Below are 21,659 nucleotides of genomic sequence, written 5' to 3'. Positions count from 1 at the left end.
TTAACCATTGGTTAAGCCCCTATCAAGTCCCTTGAGAATTTCACAAGTTAAATAATAAAAAAGAACAAAACAGTTTAAGCCAGGTAGCAAAGAATATAATGAGACTTTTATTTTAGAATTATCATACTGAACACACAGTATAGAAATTTAAGTTGGATTTCAGTAGGTAAAAGAGAGAAGTTGAGTAGTAAGAAGTAAGAGCAAGAACAGAACACTCTTTCATAAAACTTGACAGCAAAGGAAGACAGATGAGGTGATGGTCAAAGTGATGGCAATAGAAAGAATTTGACGTAAGACAGGTGATAAATGACGGAGTAAGGTACCAGAGGAGACTGATAGATACAGTATTTATAGAAATAGAAGGACTGGCCTTAAACAAGGAAAGACAGTTTCATTGCTGGATTATATGGATTATAAAGTATGAGGGTGAAAACAGATATAGATATTCGGCATTCAGATATACAAATGGTGGGGATAGGGAAGATTAGAAAGATTCAAATTGATGAATTATTTCTTTTAGGCAGTATTAGTAGCCTCATCTAAAGGAAAGGTTAGTGCAAGTGATGTATGTAGGCAAGGAGAGTAGTGATGAAAGGGTTTACCACGGAACAGTTATGACAGTTGCTGACAAGTGTAGAAAGCGTTGGATCCATAAAAATATGATGGCAGCAAACTGGGGCATTATGTTCTCCAGTGGAGCTCAGATCACTACTGGTTATAAGAAAAGTAAACGGGAGGTGAATATGTAATAGAAGAGCTTCTAACAACTACGCATTTGCCAGTGGTGGGGACATATTCCTTTTATACACATTAAAAATAATTCTATTTCCTTGGATAAATTACAATAAAGATTTTAAAAGTATGGCCTGAATAAACTTTAAAAAAAAATTGTGATGGTGGCCTATTCTTAAAATGAAAAGAGTGAAACAAAATATAATCATGAGAAATAAATGCCTATATATTCAAATTCCATTGTTCTCACCAATTCGAGTGATTTTATTATGTGAAAGTTCAAGATTCTGGATATTAGTGCAGCCATCGAAACCATGAAAAGAAGTCAGTTGATTTTTATTAAGAAGAACAACACAGAGATTTTCCAAATTTTCACAGTTGATAGTCTCAATATTGTTTTCCTAAAACAAAGAATAAATGTAATTAGTTTTATTTCAATGGCTTATTAATGAAACATTTAAAGCTGGCAATAAAAGGAAGGTTGATACGATCTCCAAATGAATACCTGAATCTCTAACTTTTAAAAAAGCTGTGTAGAATGTTATACTATCTAGATAAAAATATTAAGTAACCTAATAAGTATTTAACTGATTTTGTAATTACTAACAATCTTTTAAAATATACAAAATACAGAGGATTATATAACAACATATTTCAATCTAAATGAACAAGAGTGAACATTGGGTCATAGTTCTTACAGGACTGTAATTTTAAAGAAAGCAGACACTGAAAAACTTGAAATCTCCCGTTTCTGTTCCTCATCACTTCCTTTCTAAAGAAACGCTAACATCATGAGTTAAATATATATCTCATGTATACGTTTATAATTGCACTATATACACACATTTATGCAATGCATAATATTGGTCTCTGTGTCCAGATCATGTGTCAAGGACGCAACAGCAATTCTGTGTTTGAAAAACTCAGAAAGATAAATGGGCTTTTCAGAAACGTAAGGGTTTAGTCCACTGTATCTCTCTCAAAAATATTTATGAGTATAGCCTTTGTCTAATGGAGTGAACTTAATATGAAGCATAGGAAACCCACAAAGTTTTAAAAGAAAATATATTGTTGGAAGTACCACCAGTTTGAACTGAAAAGAATTCAATTAAAAATGAAAATGAATCCTGTAGGGACTCCTCCGCCCCTGCCCCACCACCCTTCTATTTAAAAACAAACAACAATAAAAAAAGGCTGAGAGAAATTCCCAGCTGCAGAACGGGGCACTTTTAGGGAAAGAAAGTATGTCTTGATAATGGAGTCAAAAGCCCAGTGGACAGAATCAAGAGTCACAGAGAACTACTACCATGGAGCGAAAGAGAGTCCTTATTAAGGAATTGATGATATGTGCTCAGCTATGGACCAGGGACTGCTATGGGTTTGTTGTTTTCTCCCATTTTGAGTGGCAATGACTACTGTAATTAATGAAGCCTCGTCTCACCATTGTATGTGGGTGTTTGTGTGGCAGTGTGGAGAGGGATGGTAACTTCTTAGTTTACTACACACAGGTCTGAGTTGAGAGAACTATCAGAGCAGATCATCTCCACTTGGATCTGATTTAGATGAGAAGACTCTATACTTCAAGTCTGAGTCTGATGCCGTAAGTTGATGAGACTGGGGTTTTTGGGACATGAGAGTATTTTGCATGTGGGGAAAATGTGACTCATTAGGAGCCAGAGGGTAGACTGTGGTAGACTGTTACTTTGAAAGCCCCCAATAAACCTAACAACCCAATATTTATACATCCACACAGTTCCCTGCGACATGAACTAAGGGCTTGGCCAACAGAACATTAGCTACCATGATGGCAGTAGGTGCTTGATAAGCACTTGTATATTGGAGCTTGCTGTTTTGGATTCTGATACCCTGTAAAGAAGTCCAGGAGGGTGTGTGTGTGGGGGGGAGGTGGGGGGAGAGAGAGAAAGAGATTGAAATCCCAACCTCTCAAGGTACCAATCACATAGGAGAAGGCATTTTAGACATTCCAGCCCAAGCTGCAAATTATATAAGGGACCCAGTCAACACAATATGAAACAGAAGAAATGCTTGGACCAGCCTGGCCTCAAAATAAAATGTCTGTTGTTGTAATTTACTAAGAAATGTGGTCATTTGTTATCCAGCAAAAAGTAACAAAAGCAATCATCTACAAGAAGAAATAACTAATTTCCAGGACATACCACCAAATCATCTTACCTCTATAGTTCTCACAAATTTTTGGCCTTGATCATAATGTACATGTTATTTTAGTAAATGTTTCTTTAAAATATTCTTTTCTGAAATGTAAATGTGAATCCACATTATATTTTATTTTAATAAGAAAAATAATTATGAGAACAGAGGGCATACCTGCACATCAACATATTTCAGTTTTTTGCAGTTACTCAGACTATGCAAAGAAGTTAATCCACAGCGTTGAAGAGACAGAAACTGAAGATTTGTACACTCTGCCAATATGGAAAGACTACAACCTGGCAAATCTTGAAATGTAACTGTTGTAACCTAGAGAAATCAGGAAAATTGGCATGCACAATATTAGTTAACAATAATGAATATAAACTATATTAGCCTTGCAACATTGTTTTAAAAAAATCATCTAAAAATAATGATATATATTGAAACCCACATTTATTAACAACTCAATTTCATTTCAGCTATCTGGACTCTTGTTCCCCATATAGAAAGGCAAAACAATGCAATCATCCACTACCAGTTTACGTTCAAAAGGAATATGCATAAAAGTAATAACAATAATTTATTAGCTCATGCCAATTTTTCACCAAATTCACTTTCCTTGTTTTTCATGTCCTTGACATGATTTTCAGAATTGCACTATATCCATAAACAAATTAATAATATTTGGTGACAACTATATTAAAGTCCAGGCACATAACCACCATGTTTACATAGCGCATTACTAAGTAATCATGTTTTTATAAAAATTCTAGTCTTCTATCCTCATAAGCCCTTCTTTCACCGCATGTGTTAAGCACAGGGAAATCAACTTCATTTAGAAAGGCGCCACTAGGTGGCGGTGTGGCGCAAAACCAAAGTAAACTAAGGGAGTATCAGTTAGGAATTTCCTATTCTATCTAGCTGGACCCTACATTCCCAGATGTATTCACTCTTAGAAACTTGATAATGGCTATAGGGCCCTTAAACACAGGCTTCAAGGTACAAATCAAAGCTTTTTACAGCGCTTCACTGAGGGAGAAGATGCCCTTAATAATTTAAATTGAGATCTTTAAATACATCCCCTCTCAAATGGGAACATTACACTAGCAATTTCACTGATTGAGACAGAATTCTTGAAAATAAAATATGCCTTCTACTAAGATTTAAAAGGTTACATTTTAGAGAACCAATTCAAATTAAATGTGAAAAAGTATTATAAAATTACAAAATACCTGCTGTAAAGTATTCCAAGGGCCACACTGAAGAATTTCTAGTGTATTCAAAGGGGGCAGAACGTCAGCTGGGCATTTTACAAGTCTCTTTCTCGTAACAATCTTTTTTTGTTGATTTTGCTTTAAAATTTCAAACCAGGGTTTAAATGATTTTATCCAAGCTCGTCTCTTTTCTTCAATACAAGATAGAAGTGTTGGCTCTGGTACAGAGCAGGTCACCATACTTTCACGTTCAGCTCCATTTTCATGACATTCTTCTGCACTTCCTTTAACCGGAGACTTCAGAGAGTTTACTTCTTTAAAAATCAAGGAGTTTTTTGTGTTATAGCCATCCACGTCTTTACAAGGAGTATGTCTACCTAAAATACAATTTTGTTTGGTTATTTTGCATTCTACATTTATCATAGCATCACTAGTATTACAAATCACGTCACTATTCAGAGCATTGCTTTTGGGGTTCTCCTCAGTTTCTTTAGATTTTACATCAGTTGCTTTTTCTTGTGGTATTACATTTCCCCCTATATTTTCAGAATTTTGTAATATTAGTTTCATTGAAATTCGTTTTTGTTTCATTGAAATCACTGAACTGTTATTCTCTTCATATAATGTTCCACTCTGTTCTAATATCTCTTCTTTTTCTACTTTTCGTATCTTACTCTGTTGATTATTTTTGATTATTTTCTGTGCTTCATTGTTTTTCACCTCATTAATTTCTTGATTATGTCCTAATATTATCATTTTGGTTTCTTGTATTATATTATTATTTATGGTAGGCTTCAAGGTTTCCTCTTTTTGTATTGGAGACTTTAATTTTTGCAGCAGAAACTGTTCTTTCACATTATCTTTTAGCTCTGGATGTTCCAATTCGGATTTTTTGTCTATATTTTCATATTTTCTTTCTTGCTTGACCAATTTTTCTGAACATTGTTGTTTTGCTAGCTTTTCATTTTTTTCTTCTATTTTAAATTCTGCCAAATTTGCTTGGCTTGATATAGATTCTTTTAATTGCACTTGTATTGATTTTTTTAATACAAGCTGTCTATCTACATTTTCTCCCTTATTCGATTCTTCAACTAACCAAAGGGGAACATCTTCCCACTTCTTTGACTTTTCATCCCCTAGCTTTTTGACTATATCATCCTGATTCTCTGATGTATCTTTGACAGTTAAATGTTCGGCATTACGTTCTCCATTTTTTAATGCTCTACTTATCATTAGCTGTTGTCTTCTCTCTTCTTTTAATCTTAATTTTTCTTTGTGTAGTAGTTGCTCTTTTTCTTGTCTCAAGATGTTCTTTTTTTCTTCATATTCTTCCTCTCTCCTTTTTCTTTCTTCTTTTTTCTGCCTTTCTATCTCTTCTTCTATTCTTTGTTCCTCCTCTAATTTTTTTCGTTTTTCTTCTTCCATCTTTCGTATTTTTGCTTCCTTTTCTTTCCACTCTAGTGCTTTCCTTTTCTTATTTTCTATTTGTTCTTTTATGATTGGGCCATATTTTTGGTAGGCCACAAATGCTCTATATTTAGCTTGAATTTTTACAGCTGCATTATGTTGCAGTTTTAACAAACGTATTTTTTCTTTTTCCTGTAGTTCTTTAAATCGTGTTCTTTCTTCTTCCATTTGTAAGTGCAAGTTTCTAATAAACTCCTAAAATAAAGATGAATAGTAGTCAGCATAAACTAAATGTGTGATGTTATTAAAATATAATCTAAAATACAAATTGAAAACAAAACTAAAATTGAAATCATAATGAAATTACTGTAAAATTCACTTCGAAAAATTCAAGTCATTTATTTTAAAGGATATTAAGTTGTTTTTTTTAATATTTAGGAGCTTCTATTATGTCAGTTGATACTCTAAATATTATGCCTATACTAAGCCATGCAGAATAAATTGAGGCATTCCTTGAGTATAGAAAGCATATGAAATCAGAGTAACACAGAACAAAAAGCAAGAGAAACATAAGCCAAAATCTGTGTGGAAAAAAAGGACTTCAACTTTCTGAGATGAGGGTTGTCATAAAGGAGATTCCTAGAGCTAGCACAGAGACTGCAGAAGCAGGGAATTTTTTTGTGTGAGACTTATGATACAGGAAGGTGAGGTAAAACATACATATGAGCTATATGAAGAACTAGCCCAGTCACACACCTTATCCTTTCTCAACTATTAACAGAACTGATAAGCACATAGTGAGTTAAACGAGATAATTTGCAGTTTGGTGAGAAAATATCATTGTCACAAGACTCCTAAAACACAAATAAACATATCAACAAAATTCAGCAAATATCTGAGGAAAACTCACACAAATGTGAGGCAATGAAAATACTTTTTTATGCAATGTGTCTTTTTTTCCCCACTGGCTGCTTTTAAGACTTTTCCTTCCTTGTCTTTAATTTCAATAGTTATACTATTAAATTTCTAGTTGTGATTTTCTTTGTATGGATTCTACTTGGGGATCATTAATCATCTTTGAATATTCTGATTTTTTAATAATTTGAAACCATTTCAACTATTATCTCTTCAGAATTACTTTAAATGTAAATGGAATAAATGCTCCAATTAGAAGACATAGGGTGGCTAAATGAATAAGAAAACAAGACCCTTATATGTGCTACCTGAAAAAGACTCACTTCAGACCGAAAGACAAACATAGATTCAAAGTAAAGAGATGGGAAAAAGATATGTTATGAAAATGGAAACAAAGAAACAAACAAAAGCTGGAGTAGTGATAATCATACCAGGTAAAATGGGCTCTTAAACAACGGCTATAACAAGAGACAAAGAACGTCCCAGTAATCCCACTTCTGTGTGTTTATCTGAACAAACCCAAAATGCTCTTTTGAGGGGCGTGTGCATCCATATGTTCATTGCAGCATTGTTTACAATGGCCAAATGTGAAGGCAGCCTGGGTGTCCCGCAATGAATAAATGGATATAGAAGAGGTGGTACGTATATACAATGCAATATTGCTTGGCCATGGAAGGGAATGGGTTCTTGCCATCTGTGAGGGCATGGATGAACCTGTGATGAGTGGAGTACGTCAGACAGAAAAAGACAGATGTAATGTGATTTCACTTATATGTGGGATCTGAAGAACAAAATAAACAAACAAAACAGAAGCAAATCCACAGATACAGAGAATACTTTGATGGTTGTCAGATAGGAGGGGGGTTGACAGTGGGTGAAAAAGGGGAAAGGATTAGGAAGTACAAATTAGTAGTTATAAAATAGTCATGGGGATATAAAATAAAGTATAGGGAATATAGTCAATAATATGGTATTAATTAAGTATAGTGCCAAGTGAGTACTAGATTAGTCAGGGGGATCACTTCTTAAATTATATAAATGTCTAACCACTATGCTGTACACCTGAAATTAATATAAAACAATATTGAATGTCAATTGTAATTGAAAATTTTAAAATGGGGAAAAGATGAAGGAGAATAGAGGTTCATATTTCCAGGAATAAAACAAAAAAGTCATGGGGATGTAATGTACAGCATGGGGAACACAGTTAACAATATTGTGATAGTGTGGTACGGTGTCAGATGGTTGCAGGACTTACGCTGATCACTTCTTTAGGTGTATAAATGTTGAATAACTATAGTGTACACCTGAAACTAACATAATATTGTATGTTAGCTATATTCTAATAAAAATCTTTTAAAAATGTTTTTAAATGGTAAATGTTCACCAATGATTCCATCCAATGATCCATTTCCAGGCTTTTAGCCAAGAGATGTGAAAGTATCTATCTACACAAAAATTTATACATTTAATATCTACAGAAGCTTTATTTGTAATAGCCATAAACTGAAAACAACCCAAATATGCATCAATAGGTGACAAGATCAACAAAATAAGGTATATTCATATGATGGAATACTACTCAGGAAAAACAATTTAAATATGCAAGAACATGGATCGATATTTTTAAAAAGTATGCTGAATGAAAGAAGTCAGACAAAAGAGAACTGTATATATTCCATTTTTGTAAAATTCTAGAAAACACAAACTAATCTATAATGACAGAAAACAGATCAGTGGTTGCCGAGGGAGGGAAAAGGGGGTTCTGAAGAGGGTAGAAAAGAGAGATTATGAAACGGTGCAAGAAAACAGATATGGTGTCATTGTTCAGTATTTTGTTTGTGCTTATGGCTTGAATGATTTATATATGTTAAAATTAATCAAATTGTACACTTTAAATATGTGTAGTTTATTATATGTAGTACAATGTAGCTTGTTGTATGTAATCTTAATAAAGTTGTTTAAAAATGATAAAAAAAAGTATAGCCAGTAAAAACCTACCTTTTCTGGGGTATGTTTATATAAATAAAGGGAAGACTTGAAGGAAATACAAAGAAAGGTGAACAGCAGGAGTATGGGAAATTTTATCTACTTTATACTTGCAATTACTTAAAATAATTTTATATAGAAATTGGGATAAAGTTACATTTTAATAAATGTGTTATCAGAATCATCTTACATTTAATGGGGTTATTTAGCACATTCAATGAACTGTGTTCAAGAAATGCAGTAATTTTCAATCGTAATGATATGTTCATAATTGTATGTTTCCTCCAACCTCAAAAGAAATTTGGAATTATAATTTTATATAAACATGCTCACTCACTAACCAGTTTATATTAATTTTCAGGACATTCTGTTTCAAGAAGAGTTTCTAATGATTAATGAATGTTTAAAGCTTTAGTAAATTAAATCTTATACCAGTTAGGCAATATTATTTTAAAATGTCTATTTCAAGCACAGTCATTTATTTTAAAGGAAAAATGATTATTGCACTGAGTAAAAACAACTAATAGATACCTCATGCTGTTTAAATTTCTCTTTCCACATTTTCTTTTCTTTATGGAGTTCATCATTCATCTTGTCCTGTTCTTGCTGAACAGATGACAATATTAAAATATTATATTCACATATCAAAGAACATTATGTCCATTATATGTAATTCTCACTACATATATTTGTAAACAATGTTTAAAATAGCTCACCCATTGATTTTCAGTTATTAGTACTGGGATAACATCTTTAATCTCAATCTAAAGTGTCATATAAATGATAGCTAGGGTTCTCATTTTGAATAGATAAAGATGTTTGTAACCTGGGAAAGTTGTTTTACTTATTTGAATATGTTTATTCACATAATAAAGAGCATTGGCTAGAAATACTATTGGGTAATGTAAAATTATAAATAATAATGTTTGTAAAATGGGCTTTGCATTATAATATTTTTCTCTCTACACCATCCCATTTAATTTATATAATAAACTAGTTCAGTGGGTAATGATTTTCTTTTAATAACTTTTTATTATAACATATTTTGTTAGGGATCTGAAGAATAAACTAATCAGTAAAATATAATCCTTTTAAGATTTTACCTATCACAAGTTCACACATTACCCCAAATTTAGCAATATAAGCTTATTGTAAGAGAAGACTATAAAGGGTCACAGTAGAAATAGGTCTCATCATTGGAAGATCATAAAGGTTTCATGCAGAAGGTTATATTTGAAATGACTTGGCTTTCAATAGTTTACAGTGACATTTATTAAATGTTTTTGAACTAGGAAAATTACAGCTCCGCTTTCATGGAAATCATAATGTTACATTAGCTAGAGTTAGAAACAAAAAGCCAAGGCCACTAAGGAGATCAGTAAGGCAGGTACGAGAGAAGCCCACGTGAGAATCAGTAAGGGCCTTCTGTAGAGAGCGTGGCAGGAGCCAGAACAGACACAAAGACAATGTAAACATGAAATTGCCACAGATTGTTAAATGACTGCATATGAAGGAAGTGGGAAAACTTCTTTGGACATTACCATATATGAGCTCTGGGAACTTTTGATAGGATTTATGAAGGAAAATAATGTGCATTTTTTGTTTTTGTTTTTTAATAAATATCCTTCAGATAGCACTATGGTGGGTGAATTTGTGGATGATTAAAAGTAGGGTGAACAATTACAGCGTACAGTGAACATTCCAAGCTAGATTTTAGGATATCCTAAAGTAGGAAGGAGCAGTACCTATATGGATGGAAAGATGGATAATAAAACTCTTAAAAGGAAGAGGGTAATAGGAGAGAGGGAAGATCAAAAACAGTCCTCACTTTTCTAGCTTGGGCTATGCTGGTAGTATGGCTCATCAAATTAATGAATACCAGGGGAGGAGCATGATTCAGAAAGAAAGACAATACACTCAGTTTTAGGTACATTAAGTTCTGACTGTGACGTACCTGTAGGAGAGCTATGTAGTTCACTTCTTTGTTGTTGTTATCAATATAGACTTGGTTCTGAGCAACCAAGGCGAAGGATGAGATTATTGAGAGACAAAGTATATGGAATAAGAAAAGGAAGGACAAAGAAGGAAAGTCTTGGGTACTACATTCAAGGAGAGAGAAAAAAGAAGCTTAAAAAGGAGGAACTTCCAAACATGTAAGAAAGAGAATCAAGTCAGTACGGTCCCAGAGAAGCCAAGAGAAAGAGAAATGGTCAACAATGTTTTACTGGTGTAAATTGCTACAGAGGCCAAAACAAGAACTGGAAAAGAACCTGTGAGTATAAACCCAGAAGTCATTGGTTATTTTTATCACAAGCAGTTTCACTCAGTGGGATGTTGGTAAACACCTAGCAGGATTACAATAATGAGAGGCAAGGAAATGGATATAGCAAAAATAACTACTCTTTTAAGAAGCCTGACTATGATGAGCAAAGCTAAAGAGCTTGCTAAAGTGAGATATATGGGCAAAGGTGATCGCATGGTTTTTCCTTTGTTTCGTTTGTATGATGGGAGAAAATTAACATGCTTATAAACAATAAGAAAGGAGGAAGTTGATGAGGTGTTTCGCATATAGGAAAAACCAGGGGTAAATTGGAAAATGATAGAATATAGAACAGAGGAGGAAAAGCTAACCTTTGGTAGAAGGAAAAAATCTTTGTTATTGAGATAGAAGCAAAAGCAAAAAAAAAAAAAGGGTGAATATAGAGGTTGATGCTAACTACATATGGGGTTAGAAAGGAGAGGAAGTCCATTGATGCAAAAATGTTGTGTGATCATATGCTAATAATGAGGTGGAACTTTTATGGAAAGAGATTTACAATAGCAGTTTTGGGGAGTAAGAAGAGGATGCTAACAAAAGACACAGGAAAAAAAACACTAAAAGGAAGTCAGTCATATATTTAGAACATCATTATAAAATTTTGGAATGGCCCTTCTGGAACGCTTTTAAGCCCCAAGGCATAGGAAAGCATGCATTAAGGAACTCATTAAACCTACTGTCATTTTTTGAAAATCATGATTTTATGATGGAAATGACCACATTAATTTAGTGTGTGGGAAGGTAACTATAACCAAAGGAAAGCTAAAGATCAATTGTATACTACTAAAAAAGCCATAACCAAAGTGGTTCTACAATATTATAATTATTTTTAATCTGTTTATTTTCTATGTAATTAGGAAATGCAATGTACTCAACTTGGAGGGTTAGAATACCCTGAACTGCCCAGGTGAGCATGTGCCAATGTTCTTTCTATATATGGAATACTCAAATCTAGCAAGTTCTGAGTAATAGCTAAGTCAACTTAAGTGATCTAAGACAGAGAAGTCAGTCCTGCCTGCTTTGTAAACATTCTGAAGATCTAATATTCCCCAGTAGGGTCCTAAAAATCTACCAGTTTCTCAATATGCCACTACGGTCAACTGAAAGTGTAGACCTCCTGGGGTAATGTTAGGCAGAAAACCAAAATAAAAACAACACAAATCTCCTCCACACCAAAAAATTTCTAGTCAAAGGAATTAGCTCAGTTATGAAGCTAGATGAAGTACAAAAGCATCATCTACATGCTTGAACCTCTTTAGCCAAATATGTCTTACATAATTGCTATTTATCAGACCACATTGCGTATCAATAAAATTGTTACCTTTTCCTATGATTAGAAGCGTATAAAAAAGCAACAAATTACGCTGTAAATGTCAGCCTTTCTAGGAGGCTTTTTAAAATCTCATAGAATCTAAGCATTCCCATAATCCAAAGCAGTACCTGAAATTCCAATGAATTTCAACAAAAACTAATCAAGGAGCTCATATTAAATATTTTCAATTTATAGTCAATCGCTTCTATTATCCGGAGTAATTAAAAGCCATAGATCAGAGCTCAGTCTACACTACAATCCAAAATATCAATACACTTCAGAAGTAGCTGTGGTTCAAAAAAAAAAAATGTATGAAAAATAAAAACCAAGAGTACCAAAGCACTCTTACCTTCCGAATATCCTCTAATTTATTCTTTTCAATTTCAAATTGTTTCATCCAGCAATGTCTCTTTGCTTCTTCTTCTTGAAATTGCTTTTCTTCTCTATCCCTCTGAGCTTTGAGTGTTTCTTTCTCTTGGTCTTCTAGTTCTTTTTGTTTGTCTTGCCAAGCCTCAAAAGACTGCCTACATCTTTCCTCCACTTCACAGTATCCAAAATTTATTTCACCATCATCTGCACTCATGAAGAGGAATATTATTATTTTTTTAAGATCAAACCTGTCAAAAGTGATCCAATATAAAGCATTAAAGTAATTTTGAAATGAAGGAATAATTTCAGCATATCACCAAAGCAAAAAAGTGATAAAATACACAAAAATATAGTCTTGAATATACCTGGAAATTCCATTGCAGTTAATAAAGAAAACACATAACTTGTCTTAAGGTATTTCATAAAACTTAATATAAAAACATAATGTGTGTGTGTGTGTGTGTGCGTGTGTAGGTAAGAGCCACTTAATAAATTGAAGGTTGGGTATATGTATTGCAGTCAGTTATATATGTGGAAAAATTATAAATATATTTAAATCAAATTTATTTAGGAAATATAAAGAAAACTATGAGAATATGTAATTAAATAAGTAAAGGCATAATTTCAAATATTGTGATTGTGCTTTTCTTTGTCGAAAGAAAAAAAATTCTAAATTTTCTTAGATGGCTATGATCAGATAAAATTTATTAAAAATATAATTGAGCAGTTTAGTCCACCTGGCAAAACATGTTCATCTACAGGCAAGTCATGAGGAGCAGGCTCTGGAACAGAATCAGGACTGCCACACCGGGTTTTACTTCTCAGAAATTCTTCCTTTTCTATTTCAGATAATATCTAAGAGGTTAAAAGAGTACCAATAATTAAAGATAACCAAAATAGTAAATCTATCATTTTAATAATATATTAAATATTTATATACACATGTCCAGAACTTCATTTACTTCAAACCTCTCTCAAATATTATTCTATAGCACATTAGTAATTATTGTCTTTATGGTGAATAAAAATGTTTTACTATGCAAGCCGATTGTATTTTACCCTCTTTATGTTTTGCAGAACTCTAATCGCTCTATAATTTAATCCACAACATTCAATTAAACTACCTGATAATAATTTCAGAATGTTTCTACTAATATTTGTTTTTCTCCTCATACACTTCTATCTATCTTATCTGTAGTTATTGCTCACCTATACAAATTGCTAATATATTCAGTATATTTAAAAAACAGAACTATTCTCTAGTCTGAATTATACATAAGTCGTAATTTTGATGAATACTTGTCTATAATTAGATATCCACTATAATCTAGTTGGAAAGAAATAGGTTCTCTATTACAATGAAATGGCAGTATGATAACTCAAAACTAATATTTCAAGGTTCAGTGTTACCAAAAAAAGAGTAATAGACATCATGTAAGTAATTTTCATATTATTTTAGACATCTTAGGGAGTAGGAATAGAGTTAGATTAAAAAAAAATAGAGTTAGGTAAAATGAGAGTTAAAAATGAATCCAAGATGCTGAATTGTAGAAGAGATTTTTCCTGTAAATATATTTTGGGGGAGATGGGGAGGTTAACCAAAAATGTTAGCTAACTCTCCTTAATTCTGACTTTTTCAGGGATATTTAATTTTATCTTTAAAAAAGTAACATAAGATGTTCTATGTTTAAAGTTTCTATAGAATATTTAAAGTCTCTGTTGGAACACAGTACATTCCTTAGCAAGGTAATAAACAATAGACTATATTCATTATTTTTCTCAGTTTTTAGGGAAAAATATGCACTGCAGTTCTGTTTTATCAACAGCACATTCAATTCACAAGTATTGATGCTTCAAATCACTATTTCTAATATTTTTAAAGATTAAGTTTGAGTGGTTTTGTATTGTATGCCAAGAAAACATAAAACCAAAAATTATATTCTTAAATACAATTAATTTTTAAATCAGTAAACTTTTTAAACCCGTGAAATACCATCCTAAGAAGGAAAAGTAGATTTCTCACTGTAATATTGAGTACTTCTAGTCAAATGCTGAACATATACCTTCATTAATTGGTCTGGATTTTCTTTACATCCAGTTGGTAATTCTATCCTCAAATGCATATGATTATTAGAAGTTGCTCCATAACTACAGCCTAGAGAAAGAAAAAAAATATCATAACTTTAAATACTAGAGTAGGGCATAACATGTTAAAATCCGAAACCCATTCATCATCCTTTAATCTCAAATCTTATCATAGTATATTCTTGATCAGTAACTCAAAACAACAGAAAAATGGTGAAAAATAAAAAACGGGATCTTCTCAGTTTTCTAAAGCACTGCTACAATTGTAGTTATATAACCTTTTATGTAACTAATTTTCTATAATTGGCCCTTTGATTTTTTTCATAACTAAGCTATATAATTGCCAATATATTTACATTTTCATTGTATAAAACACAACTCAAAATATATAAACAAGTTAAATTCCCCTATAACTTAACTATAGAAAATCACTGCCAAAATTTGAAGCATCTATAATGTTTACATACCCATTCACACAGATGCTCAGGACAAAATCTTGGGGCCACTTTCCTCTCTTCCTCTTATACCATTCCATCAATAAATCCTTTTGGTTCTTCTACCTTAAAAATGGTTTCTAGAATGTGACCATTTCATCATTTCTACTCAAATCACTGTCATGTCTAACCATACTATCAAAATAGTCTTGTGTAGACTCTTGTTACCTCAAGGCATCTTATCTACAGTCACCAGAATGATTGTCCCAAAATATGTCAGATACTGTCACTCCTTACTCAAAAACCTTCATATATGCAGAACAGAACTGCAGTTCCACACCATGGTTTATAAGAGCCGTATATGATCTGATCCCTGGTGTTCTTATATACAATTATGAGGGCTTACTGTTCTTCAAACACATTAAGCCCACTCAAGGGGCCTCAGCCATTACAATTCCCTCTTTCTGGAACACCAGCTCACTAAATGTCCTCGTGGCTCATCTTCTTACTCATTAAGATACCTTCTCAGTCATTGTTCAACTAGCACTTCTTCAGAGGGGCTTTTCCTGACTACCTTATCTATAATAGCAACCTCCAAACTCTATCCCTTTACATTGATTGCTTGCCTTCACAGCAATTATCTCTTGAAATATTACATATTTATTTATTTGCTTATTGTCTTTCTCCTCACACTGGAACATTAGAACAGGAGAATAGAACCTTTGCCTGTTTTGTTCTCGGCTGTATTTTCAGTGGCTAGAATGATCTGAACAACACTGTCACACAGCAATATTTGTTGAATGAAGATCTATGAATATCCACATTATAATGTATGCTAATATTTGCATAAGTGACATTGATTTTTATAACAATTTTAATAATATATCATGAATATTTCTTATGTCATTAAATAATTGTCTTGCATAAATAACATTGAATTTTCTACCAATTTTAATAACATACCGTGAATATTTCTTAGGTCATTAAATATTTGTCTAAGCCACCTTTTTGAATGGGTGCATTGTTGAACACACCAAGGTACTGTTGAACATTTAAGTTGTTGCCATTTTTCATTAAACCAAACCATGATTAATTTTAGTTAAATCTTCGATTACTCTATTATTATTAGAATAATTCCAAGGAGTAAATTTGCTCAGTTGAAGACAATAAAGATCGTTAGGCTTTTTATATAAATTATATTTTTCTCCAAAAAGTCAGTCCCAAAATTAGGTTTCTTTTCTTTAATATAAATAGAATGTCTGGTTTTAATTACGATTGGTGAAAACAAATGTTGGTGGCTAGTATTTATTGGAGACATAAGGAACGTAGTACAGAAAATGAGTAAATAAACTAAATTGAACAGTCCAACATACTATAGACATTATATTAAAGTATATATATATATATGTATATATATATACACACATATATATGTATGCATATATGCATATATGTATGCATATATGTATATATGTGCATACATATATATGTATACATATACATATATATGCATATATACATATGCATAAGAGATCAGAACTTCAAGCGGTTTAATTTTCTAAATTATAAATTACTCATACTTACAGAAAACTTATCTGCCAAGCAATGAAAACTATACTTACTTAAAACATCAGTATCTTCTAAGTCCTGAAGAATGAGTTCTTCAGCCGTTTTACTCTTATTCTTTATGATGTTAATACAGTGAAGAACTGACTCAGGTAATTCAACTAAATCCTAAAAGTTTCAATAATGAAAGAAACTATAATATTGTTTATCAAAAAACTATGTGTCAATTATTCCCTCCTGCATTCCACACCCAAAATTTGAGCAGAATGTGTAAAAGAAATAAAAGGCACCATATAAAGAGCATAGTTCAAACAAATACACTTGGTCAAAATTTACTTTGCATTTTCAAGTGTCATGAATTATCCACGACTCTTTTGGATTTCATAATCAAATGAAGAATCTCAGGATTTTTCTTTTCACTTAAATTAGCTGTAGATAAAAAGACACAGTAATGTAAAAGTATTATTTTTTCCAAAAGTAATATGTAGATTATTGAAATCCTAATTGAAACCCAAAGTGTAATTATTTTTTGAAACTTTACAAATGAGTATTTTTGGAAAAAAATTAGTTGAGAAGATTTGAAACAGCAAAACAACTAAAGGAATTTAACCCATTTGATATTTAAAAATGTAAAATTGCAATGGGGAAAAATTAACAGAATAATAGAAAGGAATAGGTAACCTTGGATAGATTATATATATAACAACTAAATATAAACAAAAGATATGAAACATCAATTGAGAAGTGGATCACAAAACAAGTGAAACATGAGAAAATTTCAAATTAGATCTTCATTACATAATATACCTGAAAATACCTGATTAAGGATTTTAATGTAAAAGAATGAATCCATGAATAAATTTTCTAAGCATATAAACAGGGAAAATACACATATGACAAGACAATATGTTTGATTCTCAAACAGTAACTTTCTATAGGTTTAAATACTTCATATAAATTCTGCTTTTCACCTATATATGATCAAATTAGAATGTTCATGAGTAAATAAAATAGCAGGATACAAATTTATATGCAAACATATATATATATATATATACATAATATAGTATAACCCTAATTTTACCCAAACATGCACATATATACATATGGTGATTTCTATTTTCAACATATTTTTTTTATATTTAAATAGCTATCAATATACATTGCTTAAAGGTGATCCTAAGGTTAAAAATGAAATAAATACATAAAACAAACTGAGAAAGGAATATACTCCTGAAAAACTTACTGCAGCTAAAAGGCTCAAAAGTCCAACACTTAATACTTACTTTATCACTATCATCACTCTGGGTTTCTGATTTTGAATCACTATCAATATCATCTTTTTCCAAGGAAGTAATGCTGATTTTATCCAACTCTGCTTCTATTTCTTCTTTGAGCTTTGCATCATCAGAGTCGTTGTCTTCCATCGTCCTTCATAGTAAAACACAGAACCATTTAAAGAACGTTAAAGAGGCTAATAGGCCAATAAAATTTATGGGTTCTTTAATATGTCATACCAATCAAATACTATTCTTGTAAACATGTTTTAGTTTAACAAACTTTTATCATACGTTATTAGGGATGCACCATATATTAAAGAACATTGTTTTATCTCTCCATTCATTCATTTTTTTCTTTAATGTTTGACTATAAAATGATCGATTCTAATAATAGTCTTTTAATTCTCTAAGGGAAAAGTTACGTGGAATGGGCTGGCTTACCTTCCTGAACCAAGATACTCCACAGTAAAACTCACCCTTATGGAAATGATTAATGGCAAAATACCTTTGAACAGCTTGAATATTCAGAGATTAAAATACGTATAAGAGAACTTATGTTCACACCAAAATTTGTACATGAGTGTTCACAAGTTTTATTCATAATAGTCCCAACCTGAAAACAACCAAAATGTCCCTCAAAAGGTTAATGTTAAAAAACTCTAGTACATGCCTACCATGGAATAACACTCAACAATAAAACAAATGAACTGATACATGCCCAATACATGGCACAGATACGATGAATCTCCATGAACTATGCTGAGTAACCAAAGCATGACATAACTGTATGATTCCATTTCTATAACATTTTTAAGATTACACAATTTTATAAATGGAGAACAGATTAGTGAAAGCCAGGAGCTGGGGGTACATTGGGTTGGAAAAAGGGGGTTATGGTGATAAAAGGGCAACATGAGAGATCCTTGTAGTGTTGCAACTGTTTAGTATCTTGATTGTGGTAGTAGGTAAGGGAGCATATTCAGATAGTACGAACGTATAGAAAATATACACACAAATGAGTACAAGTAAAATTGAGGAAATCTGAATAAGATAAGGAGATTGTATCAATATTAGTATCCCAGTCATGATATTATATATTTTACAAAATATTACCATTGGGAGACACTATACAGAGTTCACAAGGGATACTTCTATATTATTTCTTAAAACTGGATGTGAATCTACAATTGCATCAATAAAATTTAATTAAAGACAAGCAACCCAATTAAAAAATGGGCAGAGGACATGAAGAGACATTTCTCTGAAGAGGGCATTCAGATGGCCAACAGACATATGAAATGCTCTACCTCACTAATCATTAGAGAAATGCAAATAAAAAACACAATGAGATACCACCTCACTCCAGTCAGAGTGGATATCATCAATAAATCAACAAACAACAAGTGCTGACGAGGTTGTAGAGTAAAGGGAACCCTAGTACACTATTGGTTGGAATGCAGATTGGTGTAGCCACTATGAAAATCAGTATGGAAGTATCTCAAAAAACTGGAAATGGAACTACTTTATGACCCAGCAATTCCACTCTTAGGTATCTATCCAGATAAATCCAAGATGCTAATTCAAAAAATATATATGCACCCCTATGTTTACTGCGGCATTATTTACAATAGCCAAAACTTGGAAACAACCGAAATGCCCATTGGTAGACGAATGGATTAAGAAACTGTGGTACATTTATACAACGGAGTATTACTCAGCCATAAAGAAGAATGCAATCTTACCATTTGCAACGATATGGATGGACCTAGAGAACATTATGCTAAGTGAAATACTCAGAGAAAGACAAATACCATATGATCTCACTTACATGTGCAATCTAAAGATCTGAATAAATGAGCAAAGTAAACAGAAACAGTCTCAAGATATAGAGGAAAAACATGGTTGTTAGAAGGGACAGGGGTGGGGATGAGGAAGAAGGGGAAGGGATTAGGAAGCACAAATTGGCAGCTACAACATTGCCACGGTGATATGAAAGACAGTTTGGGGAATATAAACAATAATGTTGCAAAGATTTTGTAGGGTGTCAGATGGGAACATTTCTTATTAGGGAGACCACTTCTTCATGGACGGTGTAGATGCTTGACCACTGACTGCACTGTACACCTGAAGCTGAAGTTGAATAATATTGTATGTGAACTATAATTTAATATATGTAGTCACAGAATATGGTGTATAGCATAGGAAATAGAGTCAATGGAATTGTAATAGATATATATGATGTCAGACAGGCAATAGATTGGAGAAGGGGGTTATCACTTTGAGAGAGGTGAAATGTCTAACTATTGCATTGTTTTGTACACCTGAAACTAATAAAAAAATTAATTAAAGATATCCTAAGTACTAAGAAAACAGTTAAATAAATTATAATGGATCCAAGAATGGAATAATATACAAACCTCTAAAAAAATACATTTACTGTTCTCCTTTGGAAAGGTAGCCAAGAAGGAATGACTGAAAAAAGATAAGTGGCAGAAAAATAGGCAGAGTAACATCACTTTTATGTAATCACATACACACATACACACAATTTTTAGACATAGAAACTTTCTGAAAGACACTGGGGACCTGTTAATTTCCATTCCATACCTTTATGCTAGGTGATTTTTTAAATAATGAATAGGTGCTACTTTTATAATTTTAAAAGTTGGTTTAAAAACACTAAATTTTACCCTCTCTCCTCCAAAGGAAAACAAAACAACACTACCAGTGTAAAATGCTATCCTGCAATCAAACTAACTTAAAGTGCGATTCAAAGCTTTGTTAGGTGGAAATTAGTTTTTTCTTTGTTTGTTTGTTGTTTATTTGTTTTGTTTGTTTTAATGTGGCTATATAGCAGAATGCACAAGTACCCAAAACTTTATGTTGAAAGGCAGGAAAATAAGGAAGAGTCACTTCCATTATATGTACCACTCTGCTCATCTATTGGCTCTTTAGATAAGCCCTGTCTAATTACATATTCGAACACATATGTAATTTTAAATTCCTAGTAGCAACTTGTAAAAAAACAACCAGAAACAGGTGAAATTAATCTCAATAATATATTTTATTTAACTCATTTTATCCAAAATACTATTTCAGCATGTAATCAATAAAAAATATTAAGATCAATGTAAAAAGTTTACATTCTTGTTTTGCATACTAATTATCCAAAATCTGATGTGTATTTTACACCCATGGCACATTTCAATTCTGACTGGCTGCATTTCAAGCCCCCGACAGCCTCCTTCAGCTAGTGGTTACCGGACAGGCTTAGATGGATCCCAGAGCAAATGGGCTACACTAAGCCGCTTCAAGTTGATAAATCACTTAGACTTGACTAAAGCTTCCAAAAGTAGGAAATCTTAAGGAACTCAACTGGAGTTCAACTATAAAGAAAGGGGAACAAAATCTACTTTAAAAGGTAGTCATGAAAATTATATATGAAAAAAGCAAGCAAGCAAAAGGAACAGAGAGAAGATCATCGGGAGGGAGAGAGGGAGACAGTGTCACCTAACGGCGGTAAAAAAAAAAAAAAAAAAAGAAAAAAAAGAAAAGTAATTATCGAAGGCTCACTAGATAGAGTGGCTCTTCGAGTTTTGAGTGAGCTGCCAAAATCTCCAAAACTACAGGGAGGCTCGAGCCCCACAGATTCGCGCGGCCACCCCTTCGGCCCGCGGTCCTCCTCCCGGCTTTGCCCTAACGCCCGGCCTTAGCGCAGAGGGACCTGGCTCCGGCGCAGCCACAGCACTACCTGTGCTCCCACACCAAGGACCCCTGCCTGCCTTGAGGGGCCCCGGCTCACCCACCAGCAGCTACATTCCTGGGCTCGGTAGGAAGACAGCGCCCAGTGGCTCCAAACAAAGTGTA

At 32.7% G+C, this 21,659-nt stretch overlaps 1 protein-coding gene across 2 annotated transcripts in view; it reads right to left on the bottom strand.

Annotated features, from left to right (window-relative positions):
* Positions 1-21,641, bottom strand: part of LRRIQ1 (leucine rich repeats and IQ motif containing 1) — a 184,334-nt gene extending 162,693 nt beyond the window's left edge. Inside the window, exons 1-10 of one of the 2 annotated variants that reach the window (XM_019754918.3) lie at positions 21,599-21,637; positions 17,799-17,943; positions 16,569-16,680; positions 14,491-14,582; positions 13,165-13,282; positions 12,408-12,631; positions 8,961-9,035; positions 4,137-5,780; positions 3,079-3,231; positions 983-1,133 (exon numbers count right to left, since the gene is read on the bottom strand). In XM_019754918.3, coding sequence (XP_019610477.3) covers positions 983-1,133; positions 3,079-3,231; positions 4,137-5,780; positions 8,961-9,035; positions 12,408-12,631; positions 13,165-13,282; positions 14,491-14,582; positions 16,569-16,680; positions 17,799-17,939 — 2,710 coding nt within the window. In that variant the 5' untranslated portion in view covers positions 17,940-17,943; positions 21,599-21,637. Of the gene's footprint in view, positions 1-982; positions 1,134-3,078; positions 3,232-4,136; positions 5,781-8,960; positions 9,036-12,407; positions 12,632-13,164; positions 13,283-14,490; positions 14,583-16,568; positions 16,681-17,798; positions 17,944-21,598 lie in introns of both variants that reach the window. The other variant, XM_074325334.2, reaches the window with a different exon arrangement.
* Between the last annotated feature and the right edge of the window lie 18 nt (positions 21,642-21,659).

The sequence above is a fragment of the Rhinolophus sinicus genome, chromosome 1 (assembly GCF_057876585.1).
Source record: "Rhinolophus sinicus isolate RSI-liver-muscle chromosome 1, RSI-T2T, whole genome shotgun sequence".
Taxonomy (NCBI): Eukaryota; Metazoa; Chordata; class Mammalia; order Chiroptera; family Rhinolophidae; genus Rhinolophus; species Rhinolophus sinicus.
This window is presented reverse-complemented; position numbering and strand designations above follow the sequence as displayed.